General features: G+C 37.7%; 1 protein-coding gene and 1 long non-coding RNA gene across 2 annotated transcripts in view; both read right to left on the bottom strand.

The window, feature by feature from the left end:
• Positions 1-2,779: 2,779 nt before the first annotated feature.
• LOC115922966 lies at positions 2,780-3,952 on the bottom strand. The gene is made up of 2 exons (XR_004063702.1): positions 3,854-3,952; positions 2,780-3,657 (listed from the first exon to the last, which is right to left on the bottom strand). It is a non-coding gene; the product is annotated as an uncharacterized LOC115922966 (long non-coding RNA).
• An 834-nt stretch (positions 3,953-4,786) lies between these two features.
• The window catches only part of LOC587463 (lethal(3)malignant brain tumor-like protein 4), a 30,264-nt gene continuing 11,232 nt past the window's right edge, over positions 4,787-23,818 (bottom strand). Inside the window, 13 exon segments of the mRNA XM_030982813.1 lie at positions 4,787-6,754; positions 8,134-8,363; positions 11,397-11,446; positions 12,681-12,893; positions 15,493-15,627; positions 16,492-16,566; positions 17,738-17,877; positions 18,585-18,695; positions 19,096-19,181; positions 20,216-20,447; positions 21,287-21,375; positions 22,358-22,579; positions 23,266-23,364. Coding sequence (XP_030838673.1) covers positions 6,626-6,754; positions 8,134-8,363; positions 11,397-11,446; positions 12,681-12,893; positions 15,493-15,627; positions 16,492-16,566; positions 17,738-17,877; positions 18,585-18,695; positions 19,096-19,181; positions 20,216-20,447; positions 21,287-21,375; positions 22,358-22,579; positions 23,266-23,364 — 1,811 coding nt within the window. The 3' untranslated portion in view covers positions 4,787-6,625.

Below are 23,818 nucleotides of genomic sequence, written 5' to 3'. Positions count from 1 at the left end.
AGTTAACGGCTTATAGCAGAAGGGAATGTAACAGTGGGGGAATCAAATATCACTTGACTTGAAATGCAAAGGTCGTGGATTCGATCCCCTACACGGCATTAATGTCCTTTGGCAAGGCATTAATTTACATTCGCTACTCCGTACCCAGAGGTAATAATATTTGTAACGCGCTTAGAGACGGTATTCCTAATTGAGCGCTATATAATCCAGATTATTATTATTATTATTATTCGTCAGAATACAGAGAAAAATAAATCGGAATGCTGATGTTATTTGGTTTCTCTTTTCGTCACTATCATTCATAATCAATCATCATGATCATTATCATTTCCACCACAGCAATAATTGATTCATAATCGTTGTCGTCGTCGTTATCAGCAGCATCACCACCACCATCCCCATCAGCAGCAGCAGCACCATCATCAGCACCATCATCATCCTCATTATCATCATCATCAGCAGCAGCACGGTCTACAGGGTTCGTACGGGCCCGCCCCCCCCCCCCCCCCCCACTCAGAGGTCGGAATGACCGCATGCGTGTTGCCAAAATGTCCGGTAAAGGGGTATTTTTCGTGCGACAAAGTCCGGCCCGAGAATTGTAAAAAAAGGGGTGTATTTGACTTTCCACCCTGAGATTTCTTTAAAAAGGGGGTGCTTTTCTTTTTTTCTCTCATCTCTTTGAACTCCTGAGAAAATATTCCGAATTTAGGGGGGTACATTGAGCATTTTTCCTGATTTAGGGGGGTCTCCAAGGCAGGAAAAGCCTGTGAAAAGCCCGCGAAAGGGGGGTTTGGAAATGTTGGCAGTCCTCAGATAGGGGGTGCTTTCAAAAAGAGGGTACGAGCATATGCGTACCCTAAATAACACTGAGTGGGGGGGGGGGCCGGGCGTACGGGTCAGGGAATTTCTGGAAAGTCAGGGAATTTAAAAATGTTTTTTCCAGAAGCAAAAAGTCAGGGAAAGTCAGGGAATTCATCCATTTCTTCTGGAAAGTCAGGGAAAATCTTCTTTTTTTTCAAGATGTTTGTTAAAATGGCATTTAATTTGTCTTGTGAACAAAGGAAAAAACATTTTGTAAAATCTGTGGTTCAGGACCTTTTTCGTTATAAATTACACGCAATATCTTTAGGACCTACTAGTATCGTGTCTATTGAGTCTTTCATACTGTATGCAAGATGCTTGTGTGCGTAAATGACTTGCAGTGACAGGTGCGGTGTGTGGTGCCGGTGTGTGTACATACAGGAATGCTGCATGCACGAGCTTGTGCTTTGATTTTGATTAAAAGTTTGAATGAAGGTGTTTTACCCAGGGGTTTTACCACAGAATATTCATAAAACATTAATTTAAATGTAAATAACTATGCATCATGAGCTACTCGTATTTTCTTAAGAACCCCTTTAAAAATTGTGTTGCTCTTTACTCGCAACCCTGAATCGCAGTTGATTCCACAGGGATAACGAATCACCACGCGAAAACTAGCCTGTCCACATTTCTGTTTGGACTCGGAGGAAAATTCTGTCATCTTTAGTTTTAAAAACAACATTGTTACTGGGTCTAACTTAGTTCACAAGTACTTCAGCTGTGCCTCGTAATAAAATGAAAGTATGTTAACAAAAAGACCAATGTTGGCTTTTTTTTGGTAGCTTTTTGTTAACCAGATCAGATCGCGTCTTATTTCAGTGTTCGAAAAATACTTTCACTTTTCATTATGAGGCACAGTTGAGGTGCTTGTGAACTAAGTTAGACCTAGGTCTAGTTACAATGTTGTTTTTAAACTAAAGATGACAGATTATTTTTTTTCCAGATTTTTTTTTAGATTTTTTTTTTTTTTTTTTTTTTTTGGGGGGGGGGATCTTTGAAATAGGGGTGCGCCTTACAGTTTTGTGATTTGCTTCCTAGTATTGCGATGATGGTTAGTTGTACGCTTTAAATTAAGACATGTTCAACATTGAAAATGGTAATGGAAATTTACATTTTCCTGCTCTGCAAAGTCATGGAAAGTCATGGAATTTTTAAAATGTGTAAGTGTACGAATCATCATCATCAGCAGCAGCACCGTCATCATCACCATCATCATCATCAGCACCTTCATCATCACCATCATCAACATCACCATCATCATCACCATCATCATCACCATCATCACCATCATCATCATCATCATCAGCACCTTCATCATCACCATCATCAACATCACCATCACCATCACCATCATCATCACCATCATCACCATCACCATCACCATCATCATTATAACCACCACGATCATTATCATCATCATCACCATCACCATCACCATCATCATTATAACCACCACGATCATTATCATCATCATCACCATCACCATCATCATTATAACCACCACGATCATTATCATCATCATCACCATCACCATCACCATCATCATCACCATCATCACCATCACCATCACCATCATCATTATAACCACCACGATCATTATCATCATCATCACCATCACCATCACCATCATCATCACCATCATCACCATCATCATCACCATCATCATTATAACCACCACGATCATTATCATCATCATCACCATCACCATCACCATCATCATCACCATCATCACCATCATCATCACCATCATCATTATAACCACCACGATCATTATCATCATCATCACCATCACCATCACCATCATCATCACCATCATCACCATCATCATCACCATCATCATTATAACCACTATCATCATCATCAACACCTTAATCTTCAGCATTACTGCCACAGTAGTAAACCACACTTAACATTTTCATCAAATATTTCGGTCTTGAGACTTCCATGAATGTCATGGAAGCAAGAACATTTACTTGTATAAAATAAACAGTGTTTGAAGTCTCAATACAATAATGACAACAATTGCATCGACAAAGTCATATCTTCGTATACACATGTACATATTGAGTTGGGTAGCCGTGCATGCCATAAATAACAGAGAGAATTGCATGAGTAATTCTGGGGAACGACAAATCAGTGTCGTTACATCCCACATCTTGTCAGTACGTACGATACAAAAGTACTTTGGTAGAGTTTTTCCCTCTCTTCAGTTACACCGATATTTAAGCTACGGTCACAAAGGTTTGTTTGAAGTTATGGACAATGCATTTGTATGAATCTCCGTTTTTCCATTGTCTTCCCGAATTTCCATTGTCTGAAAATCGTTCATACGGCGTTCGTAGCAGTTCGTAATGGAATTTGTGAACGAGGCTTATCCCTGCAACCCTTCGGACAGGATGTCAAGCCATGGGTCTCTTTGGGTGGCTACACACACATACATTTATCATTGGAAAAATTTGTAAAAGCAGAAATACCTTTTAGCACTTGGTAGATAAATGATGTTGATTACAGGCGCGGATCCAGGATTTCTTAGGGGGTAGGCCCAAATTTGAAATCAATTTGAAGTAGTAGTATGCTGAAATTTGAGCATCGTGCCGGTAGATATTTCGCTATAAAGTGGGGGGTAGTGAGCACTAATTTATTTTTATTTTCTCTGACCCCGGAAATTTAAAAATCATGCCGGCCGATATTTCGCTCACTGGACTCACTCCTACTCGATAGCGGAAATAACAAGTGGTCTAGGCCTTTCTAGGAGGCCCAGGTCTACTTTGTATTTAGATTATACAATAATTGGACCTCTTTCCAATCTAGAGCGATAAATGGATGCAAAATAGATATCATATTGATTCACAGTGAGAATGGTGATACAGTCAAACTCGTATATTTTGGCATCCCAAGGGGAACACAAAAAGTGACATTTGTAGACAGGTGGTCTTTGTAGACAGTTGGTCACTAAAGCAGGTTTGACTGTACAATCATACAATAATTGGACCTCTTTCCAATCTAGAGCCATTACTACACATAAATGGATGCAAAATAGATTTCATATTGCTCGACAGTGAGAATAGTGATACAATAATATTGAAGGTATTATTATGGTGACACGACATTTGCTCCTGCGACAATTGCTCCGGGCTTTATTTCGTCTAAGATGTAGGGTTAGGGTTAGGGTTTCAATAGGGTTTTATGTTAGGTTTAGGGTAGGGTATAGTGTTGAATCCAGGGTTGAAGTTAGCCATTCGATTAGTGTATGAAATTTACAGCGGAGCAATTGTCGCCGGAGCAAATGTCATGGAATCATTACATGTACATCAATGTGATGGGCATGTACTGATACTTTAGCATAGACAATTTCACTTCAAATTCAATCATAATAGTTTCTTTGTCTTCTGGACTTTCATGTGTCACAAGTCCTCAAGCTGCTAGTGAAAGAGTTGTGAATTAAGCTTCCGATAGTTCTTGATATTGTCTCTCTTTTTAAAGGCATTGTTTAACAATGTTTAGAGTTTTACAAATCTGAGATGCATGGCCCTACCTGTTATCAGTGTCTGTGATATGGTGTACTATTGAAGCCCTAAAAAAAATTGTGCTTCAATATGATCATGAAGTGTTTCAAAAAAGTAAAAATCTTTGAGTGACCGGTTTTATCATTCCCATTTTCCCCAATAGACTGTAGTGTTATAAAAGCTGTTCAAAACTGTTGGATAAATGGTTTCTGAAATTTCGAATTTCAATCATAAATATCTTGATAATCAAACACGTGATTGGCTTGTAAAACTCATGGGATTCATTTCTGACCTAAAGGTTTATAATTATGATTGCAACATGAGCTAAATCCAGGATTTTGTTTAGAATCAGAGGCAAAGTAACCTAATGCTTTTAAAAAAGCAAAATGCTTTCCTAAATTGGTGGGACAGATGTCTCACTTGTGTATTGTATTGGATGAGGATTGCATGACAAGACCATGTCTAGGTCCTGTCTTATAAAGAGTTGCGATTGATCCTAATCAATTCCAAGTCCTCCAATCAGTCACAAGTTTGCAATTCTCTATCTCTTATGCACGTAGCTTCGATTGATATAAATTGCAAGCAGTTGCGATTAATCGGAACTGTGTATAAGACGGGGCCCAGGAGTCCTGCAATAGTTCCATTACAAAATAGATGTGCATTTAGATGTAAACATGTAGAAATTTCGTTTTCTTTAGAGTCTTATGAATTCAAGACTACTACTCCAAATCAACTTCTCACGAAGAAGTTTTCATGAGTCCCTCTTTTGAAAAAGATCACCGTTATAACATAAGAATCAATTACTGTCAGTCTTAGTTCCTTTAAGACTATGATCGCATTTAAAAATCCATTCAAATGATTCGATCCTGAGCAAATTTCAAGTTTTCCTCTCATACAAAATGAAATAAATATCTCTGCTTCCTTCAGAGGCATTGAGATGAAATTTGCATCTCAGCATCAAGGTCTGGGTTATTGAACATCCAAAAGAACTCATATAAATATTGTCAGTTTTTATCCTTTAGGAAAAAAATTGCATCTCAAATTTGCTACCATCTTGAGTCATATGAATTATGTTTCTAAGATGCAGTACCCTCATTGGATAACTAACTTACAAGCAACCAACAAAGTTCCTCAGAGAAAAAAAAATTGCATCTTCATATTGTTTCCTTCCTGAGCCTATGCAGTCAAAGTCTCTTCTTGTCAAAGACGCTGATGTTTGAATAAATAACTTGTCATACTGTCCTTCAAAGTGAAATGGTATCTCAATATTGCCTTCATCCTGATTCCTGTCACGAGTCTCTTTCTATTTTTTAAACAAAAATGCAAATCTTGGAATAAATATTGTAGCACTCATCAGAGTTCCAGTGATGAAAACTGCATCTCAACACTGGTGTCGTCCAGAGTCATGTTAAGTGTCTATTTCTATAAAAAGTGCATACTTTTTAATATCTAATTTAATGTAGCATTCAGCCAAATTCCTCAGGGTTAAAATCGCATCTCGTTAATATTTTCATACTGAGTCCCGCCAGTGGCTCTTATTAGGAAAGATGCTCATCTTTCAATCTTGATACAAGATTTCAAATAGATAAGAAGGTAGTTTTCATCGTCTCAACGTCCTTGTCCTCATAAGTTTCCACTGTAAGCATTCACTAGACTCTCTCTCAGGGTGTTCTACTTCATCATGAGCTGTGTTTAGTGTCTATTTATCCATCGCACACTTGATGTATCTCAGCTCTCTTCCGAGTTCTTTAAGATGAGGATAGCGTTGTAGATCTTGAGCGCTGGACCCAGCTTGCATTATAAGTTTCCACTGTATCTAAGCATTCACCAGACTTGCTCAGGGTGTTCTACTTCATCATGAGCTGTGTTTAGTGTCTATTTATCCATCGCACACTTGATGTATCTCAGCTCTCTTCCGAGTTCTTTAAGATGAGGATGGCGTTGTAGATCTTGAGCGCTGGACCCAGCTTGCATTATAAGTTTCCACTGTATCTAAGCAATCACCAGACTTTATCAGGATACTCTACTTCATCATGAGCTGCATTCAGTGTCTATTTCTCCATCGCATATGGTACATGTATCTCAGCTTTCTTCAGAGTTCTTTAAGATGAGGATAGCGTTGTAGATCTTGAGCACTGGACCTAGCTTGCCTCATGAACTTCCACTGTATCTAAGCATTCACCAGACTTGCTCAGGGTGTTCTACTTCATCATGAGCTGTGTTTAGTGTCTATTTATCCATTGCACACTTGATGTATCTCAGCTCTCTTCCGAGTTCTTTAAGATGAGGATGGCGTTGTAGATCTTGAGCGCTGGACCTAGCTTGATGGTCATGATCTTGACGATGTCGCTCTGAGTCAGCAGGAGGAAAGCTTCACCATCAATTTGCTGCAAAGATGAACGGATGATAGCAGAAGGATTATTGTCAAAGAATCACTGGTTCACATTTGATATCTTAAAGCAGGACTGCACTACTTGTAGCTACTTGCTTCCTCTATATAGAAAACAATTCCTAATCAGTGACCATTGGTCCCCCATGATCCTCTTTTTCTTGAGTTGATGAGATAGCCACCTGTCAGTAACCTTACTGGGAGGTCTAATCCCCCTGGCCAAACTAGTACAGACAGGCTTAAAGGCGCATGGCAGTTGGCTTTCATGTGAAATTTGACACTATTCGGGTGTTTACCGAATGTAATGCTTTGCATTTACCATCCATCCCCCCCCCCCCCCCATATGGTAAGTCATTATCTCATTTTCCCCTCACGTGAAGACTCTCCGAGAGACTATATTTCTTGATAGGCCTTTAGGTTTGCTGTGTGCAGATTTGTACACCCATTAATGCTGTTTCCACCAAGTCTGGGGTCAGCGCATTATGGCCTACTGCACATTGAAACTGACAACCCTCTCCCTTTAAAGCTTATCTGCCGTAGTTTACAGGAGAGATTAGACCGCCCTGCAAGGTCACTGGACAGGTGGTTATCTCATCAACTCAGCTCTCAGTTAACATAAGAAAAAGAGGATCATGGGGGACCAATGGTCACTGATTAGGCATTGTTTGTTATATAGAGGGCGCAAGTAGCTATAAGTAGTGCAGTGGGCCTTTAAGAAATTTTTTGAAAGTTCACAACTACCAATGTAGGTTGTTGCTGGAGCTGGGAGCTGGGAAATTTCACCTTTTGGCTTCCTTTGCAAAGTTCAACAATGTTCAATGAAATATTTTGAGCTATCAAGTGTATGTCATACAAGACATAACGACAATTTTGAGTGTATTTTTCATAAACCTGACATATGACTTATGACTTTAAAGGCCCACTGCACTACTGGTAGCTACTTGCGCCCTCTATATAACAAACAATGCCTAATCGGTGACCATTAGTCCCCCATGATCCTCTTTTTCTTATTTTAACTGAGAGCTGAGTTGATGAGATAACCACCTGTCCAGTGACCTTGCAGAGCGGTCTAATCCCTCCTGTAAACTACGGCAGATAAGCTTTAAGGAAAATTAGTAATTGCTGAGTAATGAACAAAAGAATATGAGAAACAGTTACTAGCAGATGTCCTGACACATGTACATAACATGTCGCATTTGCGTCATCAAACTGTATTTTCTCATTAAACATGATTTTCAGGACGTTTCTTGTTGGTTTGTTTATATTTTGTTTGTCCACACAAACATTTCTACTACTCAAAATTACTTTCACGATTGGAGTTGGACAAGAGCCTACTTTGGGTCTTGCCATTACGAGTCCCAATAATTATCAACCCACCTCATCAGCAAACTTGGACGCGTGCTCCTGGCATCCGGGCAGCTTCTGGACAAAGCTGGCCACTTCGTCCATGGTCCACCTAGCAACGGTGGCTGCCGAGAGGTTGGCCACGCCCGGTAACAGCTTGGAATGTTGCTCCCAGCAGAGGGGCAGATCTTTGGCAGGGTGTGGTGACATGGCAGACATGAAGACGGATTGGTGGAGCTGAGACTGCAGGTTCGATTGCCCATCTGAATATTTATCACCAAAAAAAAAGAAGAGATATTAACCTCTTTTAACAGAATAAATCATACATGTCATTTGGCTGAAAATTCAAAAATATTTTAAAGCCCCACTGAACTACTTGTAGCTACTTGCTCCCTCTATAAAGAAAACAATGCCTAAGCGGTGCCTGCTGGTCCCCCATGGTCCCCTTTTTCTTATGTTAATTGAGAGCTGATTTGATGAGATTACCACCTGTCAGTGACCATGCAGGGAGGTCTAATCCATCCTGGCCAAACTAGTGCAGTGGGGCTTTAAGACTTTCGTGAAAAATCACTTACTAAAAACAACAACCACAACGAACAAACAAACAAAAATAAATATAAAGTGAAACAAAACAATTGAACATTTTCAGGAGATTCCAAAGAACTATTCCAACGGCAGCAAGTTGTTTTTAACTATTTGAATGTGGTAAGAAATTGAATGTAACTTCTCCGGACAATTATAAAATAAAATCAATGAATAAAAATGTATTTCTGAAATTTCACAAAGCATCCGCTTTCTTTTTATTAAATCAAACTGGACTGAATCAAATATGGAGTCAAAAAAATATGAAAATACCTAAAATCAGATATTAGCCACAAAAAAGAGTAAAATGTGATAGGCTTACAAAAATTTATGAACAAATTATCACCTTTGAAAAGGCAAAAAAAAGCAGTTGCGATGAAAAAATACCTACTAGTATGTACAATAACTTTTTATTTCTTTGCCTCTAATATGTTTTGTTCGCTTTCAAGCTTTTATATATAAAACTTTGATTTTAACCACTATATCTTGAATGTTTATTTCTTCTAGTCTGTTTAGTCCTTCATATTTCATTTCTTTGGCTTTAGATTTAGATTTATTTCATTTCCAGGAACATAAAGGAGTATAAAAATAACAAAGAATACAAGAAAACGAAGAGAAACAATCAATACATTAAAGGGATCGTTTAACAATGTTAAATCTGAGATACACGGCCCTGGTGTTATCAGTGTATGTGATATGGTGTAATATTGAAGCCCTAAAAAATTGCGCTTCAAAATGATCAAGAAGTGCCTCAAAAAAGTAAAAATCTTTGAGTGACCGGTTTTACCTCACTCTTTTTCCCCAATAGACTGTAGTGTTATGAAAACCGTCAGGCGAACGGTTTTCAAAATTTGTAATTCCAATCATAAATATCTTGATAATCAGACAGGCGATCGGCTTGTAAAAGTCATGGGGTTCCTGACTGACCTAAAGGTTTATAATTATCATTGCATCATGAGCTAAATCCAGAATTTTGTTTTAGAATCTGAGACAAAGTTACCGGATCCCTTTAACAAAAGAAAAGAAACCATCAACTTTTGCCTGTGGATTACCAACAGACATTGAGTTTCTGTAGAAGGCGTTCCTCATTAGCTTTAATTACTCTAATTAATGGCTTTAATAGAATTCATGAATTATGTATCCTGTGCCATAGAAAGTAAACTGGTTTCAATTGGTATCTTTCTTGATCTTTCTAAGGTTTTCGATAGTGTCAATCATTCATATTTGTTACAAAAACTTTCATTTTATGGTATTAGAGGTATTTCCTTGAATTGGTTTGAAAATTATTTGAATAATCGTAAACAATTTGTTATTATTGATCGACAGTCTTCTGATTTATGTAACGTTGTGACTGGAATTCCTCAAGGGAGTATCCTTGGCCCCCCATTGTTTCTATTATTCATTAATGATCTTCATTATGCTTCTAGTAAACTGTCCTTTATATTATTTGCTGATGACACAAATATGTTTTTTGTCTGGTAAATCTGTTCAGCAACTGAATAGGGATTTGAAAACAGAATTGGAGAAGGTTTCATGCTGGTTTTATGCTAATAAATTAAAGGTCAACATGACTAAAACTAATTATATGGTGTTTAAAGGTAGAAATATCAATTTCAATGTTTATGAATTACATGTACAATTAAATGATGAATATTTATCCAGAGTCTGTTCAACAATTTTTTAAGGAATATATGTAGATGAAGGCTTAAACTGGAAGACACATCTTAACCACATTGCCTCCAAGATTTCAAGTGCTATAGGTATTCTTCATATTTCCTTTGTCAATCTTATGTAACCTTTATAATACATTGCTGCTTCCTTACTTGTCGTATGCAAATATTGTTTGGGGCAACTGCTCAGTAACCCTTCTGAATAGACTTTTAGTTCTTCAAAAGAAAGCCATACGCTTGATAACCAAATCTTCCTACCGAGCACATACTGCACCACTATTTAAACGGATGAATAATTTAAATGTTAATTCTATATATATTATGCAGCTTGGTCAATTCATGTTCCAGTACAAACATAACAACTTGCCACCTGTCTTTGATGACCTAGTTATACTGAACTCTTCTATTCATTCATATGCTACAAGAAATGCAAATAGTTTCCATACACCCATAGCTAGGACTTCTTTTTTACAAAAACGGATACCCTTCAATGGACCTATGTTATGGAGTCATCTTCCACCTGACATCAAAAATTGTTCTTCATTGTATTCTTTTAAGGCTAAGTTAAGATTATTCCTGTTAAGTAACCCATCCTTTACAACATTCATATATAGGTACATTTGTTGTAGATGCACCCCCCCCCCCCCCTGTCTTTGATATTTTTCTACCTCTTCTTTCTTGTTATTTGTACCACCTCATAATTTTACCTTATATTTACTTTTAAGTTTTAATTGTATAATTTTTTTTAATTATTGGGGGTAGTCCTCGACAAATCATTTTTGATTTTTGACTACCCCTTCCACATTTGCTGATTTGTTTCTTTTTAAAAGATACATTGCTCCAACTGGAGTCATTCTATATATATTGTACATGTTCTATTATTGTATTGTATGTATGTATTTTATTCTATGTAGCTCCCTATGTTTTGCATTCGTGGAGAAATAAATTGAACTTGAACTTGAATAGAGACTTCGGTGGTAAGCGCTTTGTCAGCACCGTTTATCATTATTATTATTATCATAATGAAAATTTGGATATTCTTACCTTGGCCTTCCACCTTGTTTTGCTTGCCTGGTTCAACCATGTCCTTATGCCTGAATGAAAACAGAAGGAAGAGAACGAAGAGTTGAAATTTAAGACCCTATCCGATGAAAATACAACTTTTTATCAATTGAAAGCTGAATGAACATAAAATGCAAATATAAAGGAATTCAAAATATTTTCCCTTTCATTATTGCACAAAAGCAAATTAAAACCTAATTTTCTGCACCTCTCCAAAATACAGGTCAACAGGAGTCAAATTTGCCACAGTTACAGTGACGACATAATATATGCAACCGATCGGCTCGCCTATAAAGCTGAGGCATTGAGCCGTGCTTAATTAATGCAAAGTCATTGTGAATATGCGTACTCCATATACGATGATTTCATCAATTTGATAGCTATTTTTAGGTCAACAACTCCTAATTGTCAAAACTTTAGATTTCGAGTTTGCAGAGGGCTGTTACTCGTCTGACAGGCACTATAGTACCATATAATTCATATCATTGTAATCTATGGCTTGTAAGCTTTCCTTTAATTGATATATAATTCATCTATTTCATTTTCACTTCAGACAGGGTCTTAAACCCATTACCTACAGGAACTGGATGACCCCTGTATTACTGCCTATGGTAATGAGAGAATTCAGTCATCATCCAGTTAAGTTCTGTTAAAGGTAAAGACCAGTATTGGAAACGCCCCAATTTCAAAAAATGAAATGGAAGCTCTCATTACCAATCATGTGAAAGAATATGTTTTGACTAATACATGATGATAAAAAAATTGCTGGGAAACTGCCTACTAATTCATATATTTGGTAAATTTGTTTCTCTCATGGTCTGTGAGAGATATAGGGTAGTCCCATATACATCTTTCTGTGTATAGTGCTTGTAACTTTACGAAGAATGGGCCAAATTTCTTATCATTTTGATGATTCCAGAACCTTGCAGATGCTAGATGCTAGATGCTAGATGATCAACCTTTTCTGATCGATTCCACAACGTTTCTTTCACAATGCAATCGCATGACCATAACTGGTCTTTACCTTTAATGAGGACTGTAAAGTTAACTCAAGCAGTTCTGTATCTGAATCTGTAACAGGTAAACCCCCATTCAGTAATCTTATCTTATTACCTTCAAAATTTTATCTTATTATTTTCATAATTTTTGTTATCATCTTCATAAATCAAATTTATTTTGTTCATAGTGTATTTTAATTTCTTCATATTTTTATCTTATTATCTATTATTATCTTTATTTTAGTGATCAAATAATTTGCAATCCCACCTTTTCCTGCCCCTGCCAAGCCCTGTTCCTTTTCCAGACATGGGAGGGCGCCCTTTCTGGTGGTGTTTATGCAGCGGGACCAGTGGGACCTGTTCTTTGGTAGGAGGCATCTTGTTCTGGTTCTTCTCCGCCAGGGGGCATCCGGACGTCTTATGATGACTGGTGTACTTCCCTGTCACATGACCACTTCCATCACAACTGGGGGTTGGACACCTATGACATGAAGAGATGATGATAATAAAAATCTGGATTTATATAGCGCTTAAAGGCATCGTTTACCAATGCCAAATCTGAGATGCATGGCCCTACGTGCTGTCAGCGTCCGCGATATGGTGTATAAGTATTGATGACCTAAAAAATTGCACTTCAATATGATCATGAAGTTCCTCAAAAAAGTTAAAGTCTTTGAGTGACCGGTTTTACCATTCTCATTTTCCCCTGACAGAATTTTCTAATTCCAATCATAAATGTCTTGATAATCAGACGGGCAATCGACTTGTTAACGTCATGGGATTCCTGACTGACCTAAAGGTTAATAATTATGATTACAGCATAATTAGAGCTAAATCCAGGATTTTTAAAGAATCTGACCCGATCCCTTTAATATAAAATACCGTCTCTCAGCGCGTCACAGATGTTATGACCCTGGTCATTGGATCCATTCATGCACAATGTGCACCATCTCCACTCCCTGGGGTGTATTCCTACCATATGGTCACCGTGAAGGCACATGGTGATTACTAACACAAAGGCTTTCATCATCGTACCAGGTACATGTATACTAATGCCTTGCCCAAAGACATTAGTGCCGTGTCAAGATTTTAAAGATGAAATAAAATCACCACTTCCCGCACACACAGATAATAAAACATTTTATGTAATATTCCAAGGCAGCATCCTACATGTATGAACATAAAGCTGTATCAGTAGTATATATAGAGAGCTATACAAAATCCTCTATGATGGTTTCTGTAACATTCATTGTGTAGGTCCATGCAATTTAGCTCTTAATAATGTAAATAATGGAAGTGTTTTAGCATTTTTTTGCTCCTACATTGTAAGAATAAAATGTTTATGAAATGGAGTTTGAAGTATATCAATGGAGGAATACATATGGCATATTCGGAGTTACAGGGTTCGTACACTTACACATTTTAAAAATTCCATGACTTTCCATGACTTTCCAGAGCAGGATAATGTAAATTTCCATGACCATTTTCAATGATGAACATGTCTTAATTTAAAGCGTACAACTATACATCATCGCAATACTAGAAAGCAAATCACAAAACTATAAGGCGCACCCCTATTTTGAAGATCCCCCCCCCCCCAAAAAAAAAAAATCTGGAAAAAAAATCTGGAAAAAAAAATCAGAAAAAAAATCTGGAAAAAAAAATCTGTCATCTTTAGTTTAAAAACAACATTGTTAGTTGTAACTAGACATAGGTCTAACTTAGTTCACAAGCACTTCAACTGTGCCTCGTATAATGCAAAGTGAAAGTATTTTTCGAACACTGAAATAAGACGCGATCTGATCTGGTTAACAAAACGCCACCAAAAAAAAGCCAACATTGGTCTTTTTGTTAACATCATCGGCTCTTATTTCCGTGACAGTGTTAAAAAATACTTTCATTTTATTACGAGGCACGGTTGAAGTGCTTGTGAACTAAGTTAGACCCAGTAACAATGTTGTTTTTAAAACTTAAGATGACAGAATTTTCCTCCGAGTCCAAACAGAAATGTGGACAGGCTAGTTTTCGTGTGGTGATTCGTTATCCCCTGTGTAAGTGAGCTGCATCATACAGGTGAGTGAGCTGAAGACACGGGACAGCTTCAACCGGCAAAGTGCCTTGTGACAGGGCATAATATATCGAGACTGAAAAAAAAACTCTCTTTCTTTCAAATTAGGAATGTAGTTTAACTTCAAATAGTAGATCCTATTCTTTATTTGCATTATGTAATTCATGTTGAGACACAGAGATTTTTGAAAACCACTAGAAAGTAGCATTTGAGGACTCAAATATCCTGTTCCTGACTATATAAGGCGCACTCCCGACTTTCGATATTTTGCTGATGGAAAAAAGTGTGCCTTAATTGTGGACGTTGGGGAAAGCAGCAACCACGAGGCTAGGCTAGTTAACTACTGGCTGTATGCTCGCGCTCGCACAATGGACGCCAAATGTGGAATGAAATGCGATTCAGGGTTGCGATATTCGAGTAAAGAGCAACACAATTTTTAAAGGGGTTCTTAAGAAAACACGAGTGGCTCATGATGCATAGTTATTTACATTTAAATTATTGTTTTATGAATATTCTGTGGTATAACCCCGGGGTAAAACACCTTCATTCAAACTTTTAATCAAAATCAAAGCACATTAGCTCGATCAAAAAGTAATCGTACAGCGTGCATGCAGCATTCCTGTATGTACACACACCAGCATCATGCACCGCACCTGTCACTGCAAGTCATTTACGCTCACAAGAATCTTGCATACAGTATGAAAGACACAATAGACACGATACTAGTAGGTCCTAAAGATATTGCGTGTAATTTATTACGAAAAAGGTCCTGTGAACCACAGATTTTACAAAATGTTTTTTCCTTTGTTCACAAGACAAATTAAATGCCATTTTAACAAACATCTTGAAGAAAAAAAGATTTCCCATGACTTTGCAGAAGAAATGGATGACTTCCCTGACTTTCCCTGACTTTTTGCTTCTGGAAAAAACATTTTTAAAATCCCTGACTTTCCAGAAATTTCCTGACCCGTACGAACCCTGGAGTTATTTAAGGGGGGATTTATGATCTTACTTTGGTTCCGGTAGGATGGGTGATGAGGGGGATGACTTTGTTAGAAGACTTGCTGCCCCTCTCTCTGGAGCTAGTCTGTCATGAAGGGTGTTCTCTTTGGTCATGTTCATCTGGGAGTACGGGCAGCCGAAAGCACTGTATGGTGGATGAGAAGGGTCAAATGTCACACAAAGGTCAAAGGTCAAACCTGGGCCCCATTGCATGAAACTTACCATCGATAGTAACTTTGCCATTAATGGTTACTACATGTAACATGGCAACATCACTCAACAGCCAATCAAAACAAGGTTTCCATGTAAGTTACCATGGCAAAAGTTACTATCAACGGTAAATTTTATGCAACGGGCCCCGCTTTAGCAAACCACCTGTGCATAAAGACCACCTGCCTTATAAAGACTGCTTTTCTTGTCTCCTGTGGGTGTCTTTCGTTATATTATTAATTCGAAACAATAATACAGGGGAAGACAGACAAACAGACAACAAAAGAGACAAAGTGAGATAGAGAGACACAGAACAAGAGAAAATGAGAAAAAGAGGACAAAAGATAGAGACAATGAGAGAGGTCCAAAGACATACATGTATTGATGATCAAAGAGAGTGAAATAATACTGAAAAACATAGATTTATACATAGATGAAGAGAGAAAACAAAATATAGAATTCTTCATGTACATTTAATCAACATACAGCAAGCAACATTTTACCTAACAAGATTTGTTTTCTTCTTGTCTTGACTCATATGATTTATATGCTAGAGAGTATTACTCAATTATTGTATCACCATTGGTACATATTCTTGAAATTGTAGCAAAAAAATCTATGAAATTTCCGCTATTTTTATACGATTGGGAAAAAAAATATAATTATTTATCACTACAGGAAGATAGAGGTCAAACCCTTTGCTATTGAATTACACACTTCTTTTGATCTTTGAATGCATCTCTAGTTTTGACTGGCAAATGTATATATAAGGTACAAGGAGAAATGGAATGGAATTTACCTGTGGTGACCTGTGTACTTTGCACCCTTGATATGGCCTACTCCATTACAGCCAGGGGTAGGACAGCCCGATTGCCTGTGAGGGACATGAAACATAGTTATTGGAGTCTGTACCTGTACATCAAAGCAATAAGGTGTGTCGCAGTGTGTATTATCATTAAGTAGTAGTAGTGGAAGTAGCAGTAGTAGTAGTAGTAGTAGTAGTAGTGGAAGTAGCAGTAGTAGTAGTAGTAGTAGTAGTAGTAGTAGTAGTAGTAGTAGTAGTAGTAGTAATAGTAGTAGTTGTAGTGGTAGTGGTAGTGGTAGTAGTAATAGTAGTAGTAGTAGTGGTAGTGGTAGTGGTAGTGGTAGTGGTAGTGGTAGTAGTAGTGGTAGTGGTAGTAGTAGTAGTAGTTGTAGTAGTAGTAGTAGTTGTAGTAGTAGTAGTAGTAGTAGTAGTAGTATTGTCATTATTATTATGTTAGAAAACTAGCATAATGCTGTAAATTGTTAGTTTTTTTCTTTGTGTATTGCTTTGTTTCATACAATCATACTGCTCTCAATTATGTAATTATGTAAACAAAAAATTAAAAAAATTAATGCAACAATTGTTCAGTACAAATTTATTTTGAGTTTGCAAGATATAGCTAGGACTGTATTAGTAATATTCTTTTACTGTCATTTTACAATGGCAAATAATCATGAAATTACATTGTATTAAGGCAGACAGTAATGGCTCAGTGGAAGAGCAGTGATCTTGTTATGGGGAGGTCCCGGGTTCAAAATCAAATCCTTAAATCCTCATTACCAAGTCCCTCAGAGAGGACTTAAAGCCATCGGTACCCTGGTTGCTTACACATGTTTTCTTAGCAGTCAGGTAAAATAAACAAACAAACAAACAAACAAACAGAAGTGACCAATTGTCTACATTAGCAAACAAATTACAACCCTGTGACCTTTTGAACCGACAATCTAATCCAAAGGCTGGAACCCCAGTGCAATATTCTACTGGGGTATGTATAGAATTTGTAATTATGTACTGGGAGTAGCATGTGTGGGGGCACATGCCTCCGGGCAACAGTGATGAACTTCACTTTTGTGCAGTCTGACCCACTTGCTGCTCTCATATCTCTTGGCATGTGTTTGTTCATTCTTATTATGAACTTGTCTTTTGCCATGCTGTATTGTATTTGTCCTTTTTTTGTAATGCATGGTCGAATAAATAATAATAATAATTAAAAAAAGAAAGCATGACAAATCATTCTTACCCAGTGTTATCAGGAATAAGAAGATTAATGGGCGGTACAAGGGGATGACCGGACTTGGAACACCAACCGATCGGATGGATGTCCGTGCTGTCGTCGTCGATCCAAAAATCATAGATCGTGTCCCAACCATCAAAGTGAATCTAAAAGCAGAAGAAAATAAATAGTGAACTATGTGACTACCGGTAATATTAATACATACATGTAGAGGTGCTGTGGACTAGGGTTGGGGTTCAAGTCCCCCCACTGCACTCATATCCCATAATAATTATAATAATAATAATATTATTGATTATATAGCGCTTAATATGTCTGGAATGTCTGAGTTTCTAAGCGCTTTACATTATTACCCCCGGTCATCGGATTCTGGCTTGACCGCACACAATGTATGCACCTTCTCCACTCCCTGGGGAGCATTCCAACAAGAGCTACTAGGCTCAAATTGCTAAGCATACCACATTGGCTTTCGCATCCTAACAGGTACCCATTTAACACCTGGGTGGAGAGTAGCAAATGTAGATCAATGTCATGCCAAAGGACATTAGTGTCGCGGCGGGACTCGAACCGCGGACCTTATGATCGTCAGTCCGGTGACGTATCCACTCGACCACAACACCTCTACCTCACCCATGGCAAGATATTAATCTACATTTGCCACTCGACCCAGGTGATATAAATGGGTACATGGCAGGAATTAATTCTTTGAAATTATAGAGCGCCGTAAGGCAGCAGTGCTAAAGCCAGGGTAATAATCAGGAGCGCCTTGAGTGTCAAATCTGACAGATACGAGCGCTATACAAGAACCCAATATTATTACGAAGAGGGGTAGAAGATGAAATTGGGTTTTTACCAGCATCCTGTAGTCCTCTACTTCTGTGATGGTAGCAGCTCTGATGAGAGACGCATTCCTCTTGTCAACACACTCTAACTTCATACCGACTTGAAACAGGATCGGGGGGCGCTAAACAGAGAAGAGAAGACAAGCGATAGGTACTTTGAAATCATGTTTCCATTTACACACCGTATATCTGATAAACCCTTTAAGAAATAATGCTGAACTAGCAAGTACTCCAAAAGACTTTTTGTGTTCCTTACATTTACATAACCCTGCCGTAACTTCAGAATTTCAAGCAAACTGCTTTTTTTGAGTTGGACAATATGGTCTTTGACCTGTGGACGTTGTTATCCTGCTAGTATGTTAACAAGACACTGAAAATTTATTTCTCAACAAATCTGACTTTAATGCTAACACATAAGAACATGCCAAGATTTTAATCATATGCATTCAATTATGATAATTAATGTTCAGCTGTAAATGTGAAAGTTTATGTAATGTGCCAATCTCTACAACGGAGACTCACCGGTTTGAACGCTCGGGTAGGGACAGCAACTGATTTGGACTTGGCAAGGTAGTCCGGCCAGGTGAAGTTTTGTAGATCAGGCTGGTCTGAAATCCACACAATTATCAAAGATAGTTTTACATGACACAAATCGTTAATGATGTTGCTGTTTAAGAGACAGACATCAGGGGAGTGTTTCACAAAGACTAAGATCTACTTTAAGTTGGAATTAACTATGGTAGGCCGTTCATGCCACTGTTTGCTCTCACCATTTACTGGCATTGGTCTCTCAAGGGATGTACAAATCATGGTCACAAATCTACAGAATTTACATTTGTTGATAATTCATTATCAAAGGAAAAAATATTATCTAAAGGTCATAATGGTGAGAGCAAACAGTGGCATGAATGGCCTGCTACTTGAAGGATTTGTGAAACACTCCCCTGATTTCAAATGCATATCAATAAAGGAGAGGATAAGTGTAGGGAAAGCAGATTACCCAAGATTAACTGTACCAAACAGTTTTTGAGACATATCAATGTTATAAACACTGCTACCCTAAAAGACACAGACCATGAGCATATCTGCAAACACAAATTTGAACAAACAAAAAAAAAGGCATTCTTTATCCAACTGAAAACGGACATATGTTTCACAGTTCAAATTTTCACTGATTTATTTCAATCATTTTGATTATATACCGGAAAAGAAAATAACTTTGCAATGTAATTATTTCAAATTTAATAAAGTTTAGTTATATTCTTCAAGACTCATCATAATAAATAGTTACCAATAAAATTGACTTGCTGTTTGTTAAAAGCCCGTCTGTACTAGTTTGGCCAGGGGGATTAGACCTCCCTGCAAGGTCACTGACAGGTGGTTATCTCATCAAATAAGCTCTCAATTAACATAAGAAAAAGAGGATCATGGGGGACCAACTGGCACCGATTAGGCATTGTTTGCTATTTAGAGGGCGCAAGTAGCTATAAGTAGTGCAGTGGGGCTTTAATAGGTAAATTAAAGCCGATCAGGCAATTGGTTTGAAAATGGTTTTATAATAAACGAAATTAAGCCTAATGGGTACACCCATTAATCGTTCAAAATTTTAATAAATGCAAACTATAACCAATCAAATTTTTACCGTTTGGCGGTGTCAGTGCCAATCCATTCTCCTCGCACCATCCCACAGGATGTATGTAGGGTGATGCAGCGTCGCACCAGTAATCATACATGTCTTCCCACGCATCAAAATGGATGAGGAATCGGTTATCCATGATGTCCGTTACCGTGGCAACGCAGATGAGGGATGGGTTCTTCCGGTCCACGGCCTCCAGCTTCATGCCCTTCCGGAAGCCTTGGGGAGTCATGGTTTCCTGCGAAACGAAAAATGTATTTTCAGGTTGATAGAGGTGTTGTGGTCTAGTGGATAAGTCACCCGACTGCAGATCACAAGGTATGGGGTTCAAGTCCCAACTCGGCACTAATGCTTGGCAAGACATCAATCTACATTTGCCACTCTCCACCTAGGTGTAACTGGGTACCCGATATGCTTGAGCGCTAGTTACTTTGGCAGCTCGGCTATAATCAGGGTAATATGTATAAAGCACCATAAGTGTCAGAGCCCAGCGAATACAGGCGCTATATAAATATCCATAATATTATAAATTCAAGTTATTCAACACATGAAATGTACAAGGGGAAATGTATCTTTCATTTTATCAATGAGGCAAATGAGGAAATAATGGTAGGCCTTTTCTGGAGGATGTGTCCTACCGTATGTGTAGCCACTGGCAGATTTAAGTTCAGTGCCCCCAGACATTTCTTTGAATTGTTCCACCGCCCTTGCCCCCCCCCCCCCCCCCCCCCCCACCCCACCTCTTACCAAATCTAACCCTGTGTGCATCCACTTGCGCATGCTCTACTTGTAATGATACCATACTGATGGATTCTCAAAAAACTATATAAGCGTACCCAAAAAAATTAAAGTATTGACAGATAAAAAATTATCTGCAGTGTGTGCAGGAAATAGAGCAATAGAAAATGTTCCTTATTATGTTGATTATTATAATCCTTTATGATTAAAAGATTACTAGACTGTGTTGACAAACAGTAGACAAGCTGGGTGTAGATCATATGGGAATATACCAGATCGAGTCTCACCTTTGGGGCCACAACGTTTTGGTATCATAGATAATTCAAAGGGCATACTCACATTTTCATAGTTGCTGAAGAGATGTCTGGGTGCTGAGGTAGATCTGGTCATCTTTAGGTAAGCAGTCCAACTAAAATCAGTCTGGAATCCTGAAGAAAAGTTTTTAAAATATCAATATTATATTAGCCTATGATGTAATTTTCTTCTCTATTCATTTGTTCCATCTAACCTTTCCTTCCTTTTAAAAACCAAAATTTTCATTATAAGGTTGCTTAAAATATTTACTCTTGGTTTTTATCCTCAATGACAACAAGATATAATGTATCGTGTAATAGTGGTATATATAGTGGAGTAATGTATAATTCAAATAACAAAATAATTACAAAATGGTTTAAATCTACATGTGTGCAGACTAAATTTCAATCAAGTCATCAAAATAAGATCTGTATATCCATGTACCATATATTCTCTAATCGATGACAACAAAAGAAATCACACATGAATACTCTAATCACACATCACACTTCTTACAGGTACATGTATTTCCTTGAAGCATCTTATCTACAGTTGTTACTCTTGACCCAGGTGTAGGTTTAATTGGCATTTGTAGAATGTATTATTCAAAATGCAGTGCATTGGGAGCGTCTCCCATAGCTAAAGCTAGAGTTAAGGAAAATTATCTCACAATCATCTGTTTAGAGCAAAAAATGTAATGACTCCTGTCATTATATAAAGATTCATCTTTATTGCCATCTTGTACTTGCTATACCTGTCTGTTTTACTCACTATTGTATATTTACTGTATCTATAAGTTTATTGTATTACTTGTAAACATGATCAGTTTTGGTCCTTGGACCTTTAAATCATGTATATTTATATGTCTTTTTAAACCGAAATAAAGAAATTAAATAATAAATAAATAAATAAATAAATACCCTTCTGGCTCCAAACAGAGAATAAATACCTAGATATTTTTTTTAATACAATATGCCCGACATAAAAGTGGAAAATTATCATCACTACAATTCTCTGTACCTTTTGGTGGCAGTAGTTTGTGACCGGTTTTCTCGCACCAAATATGATATGTGCCCGGTACAAAAGTGGAAAATTAACATCACTAAAATCCTGTACCTTTTGGTGGCAGTAGTTTGTGACCGGTCTTCTCGCACCATCCCGCTGGGAGGATGTCTGGAGAGTCCGAGCTCACCCAGAAATCATAGCACTCGGAATAGCCGTCGAAATGAAGGCGGAGCCTGTAGCCCCGGATCTCCATCACCGTCAAGACGGAGAAGAGTGACGGGTGCTTGGGGTCGATACCCTCTAGTTTCATGCCGACCTTGAAGAGATTCTTGCCTGTTGGAAAAGGCTGCAAACCAGATGGGAAGAAATAAAAAATTACAATAAACGAGATTGTAGTGTCATACTTCAGTTACACTGCCAAACCGACCAATTCTTAGCCATAGGGATTGTTTTGTTGGTGTGCTAACACATCATCCAGACATGGTCATGTATAAGTCCATTTCTCCCTCTCTCTCCTAAACAAATCTAATAAGTTTATTTATACTGAGCAAGGCACCAACAGCAAGCTACACCAGTGTGGAAAGCAATACTTTACTGTTCATAAAGGTTCTTTTTTATTTCCTTCTGCAAATGTGCACATTTTTCAGTAATTTATTTTATTTTGTTTGCTTGTTTATTGCAAGAGCTCTTTTTCAGATTACAAGACTTCTTTCGGAGCCTACTAGAGCTAATTCACTCACTGCTCACAAGTATTATTATTTAGCTGAGATATAAGCATGCTGGAATAGCCATATCCATATTTTTAAGCATCCAGCAATTGCCTTACATAGCACCAAGTTCATGTGTACTATTCTTCACAAAAAGCTGAGATTCTGCCATCACTTTTGTCTAAAGTTTATGACTCAGAATAATCTAGATTTCATCCAGTCTCATCCAGTTACACTCATTGCATGTCTGTCATACACAATGTGTATCTAAATCTTGCAGAAATAGAAAAGGAGGAAAATGCATGTTGCTACTCAAGGAAACTTAACTTACCGTTTTGAAGAGTTTTACAGGTGCTTGAGAAGCTTTCTCCTGCTCTAGATATGCTGGCCATTGGAATACTTTCCTTTTTCCTAAAGACATATCCAAACAGAGAAAAACTGCTGAGTTACCCAGTTTTATCTACGTTGAAAGATGTTGATCACTGAATAGGTGCTCTCTCCAGGGGGGCGTTTCACAAAACTTGTCAGTTGTCATCAATGAAAAATGACAGTTTTTGTTATTAAGCTACTGAAATCCTTGCTTCTGATTGGTTATCAGCAGATTTGTCACAGATTTTTGTCATTTGTCATTGAAAAAAGACTTTGTGAAACAGGTCCCAGGAAAGGCGGATAATTGAAAATGCAGTCAACATAGAACAATTTTTCAAAGAAACATATGTCGGTCAAACTTCTATCAAGGTAAATTAGCAAATAATAAGGTTTAAACAAAGTTATTGGATAAGGTCCCTACAACAGTGCCTTGAGTGTTCCAAGACTGCTAAACTGATGGAGCAATGACTTTACAAGCTAAGGCAAGTTGCTCTTC

The sequence above is a fragment of the Strongylocentrotus purpuratus genome, unplaced genomic scaffold (assembly GCF_000002235.5).
Source record: "Strongylocentrotus purpuratus isolate Spur 01 unplaced genomic scaffold, Spur_5.0 spur5_scaffold_13, whole genome shotgun sequence".
Lineage (NCBI taxonomy): Eukaryota > Metazoa > Echinodermata > Echinoidea > Camarodonta > Strongylocentrotidae > Strongylocentrotus > Strongylocentrotus purpuratus.
Note: the sequence above shows the minus strand (reverse complement) of the source record. Positions and strands in the feature narration are given on the sequence as shown.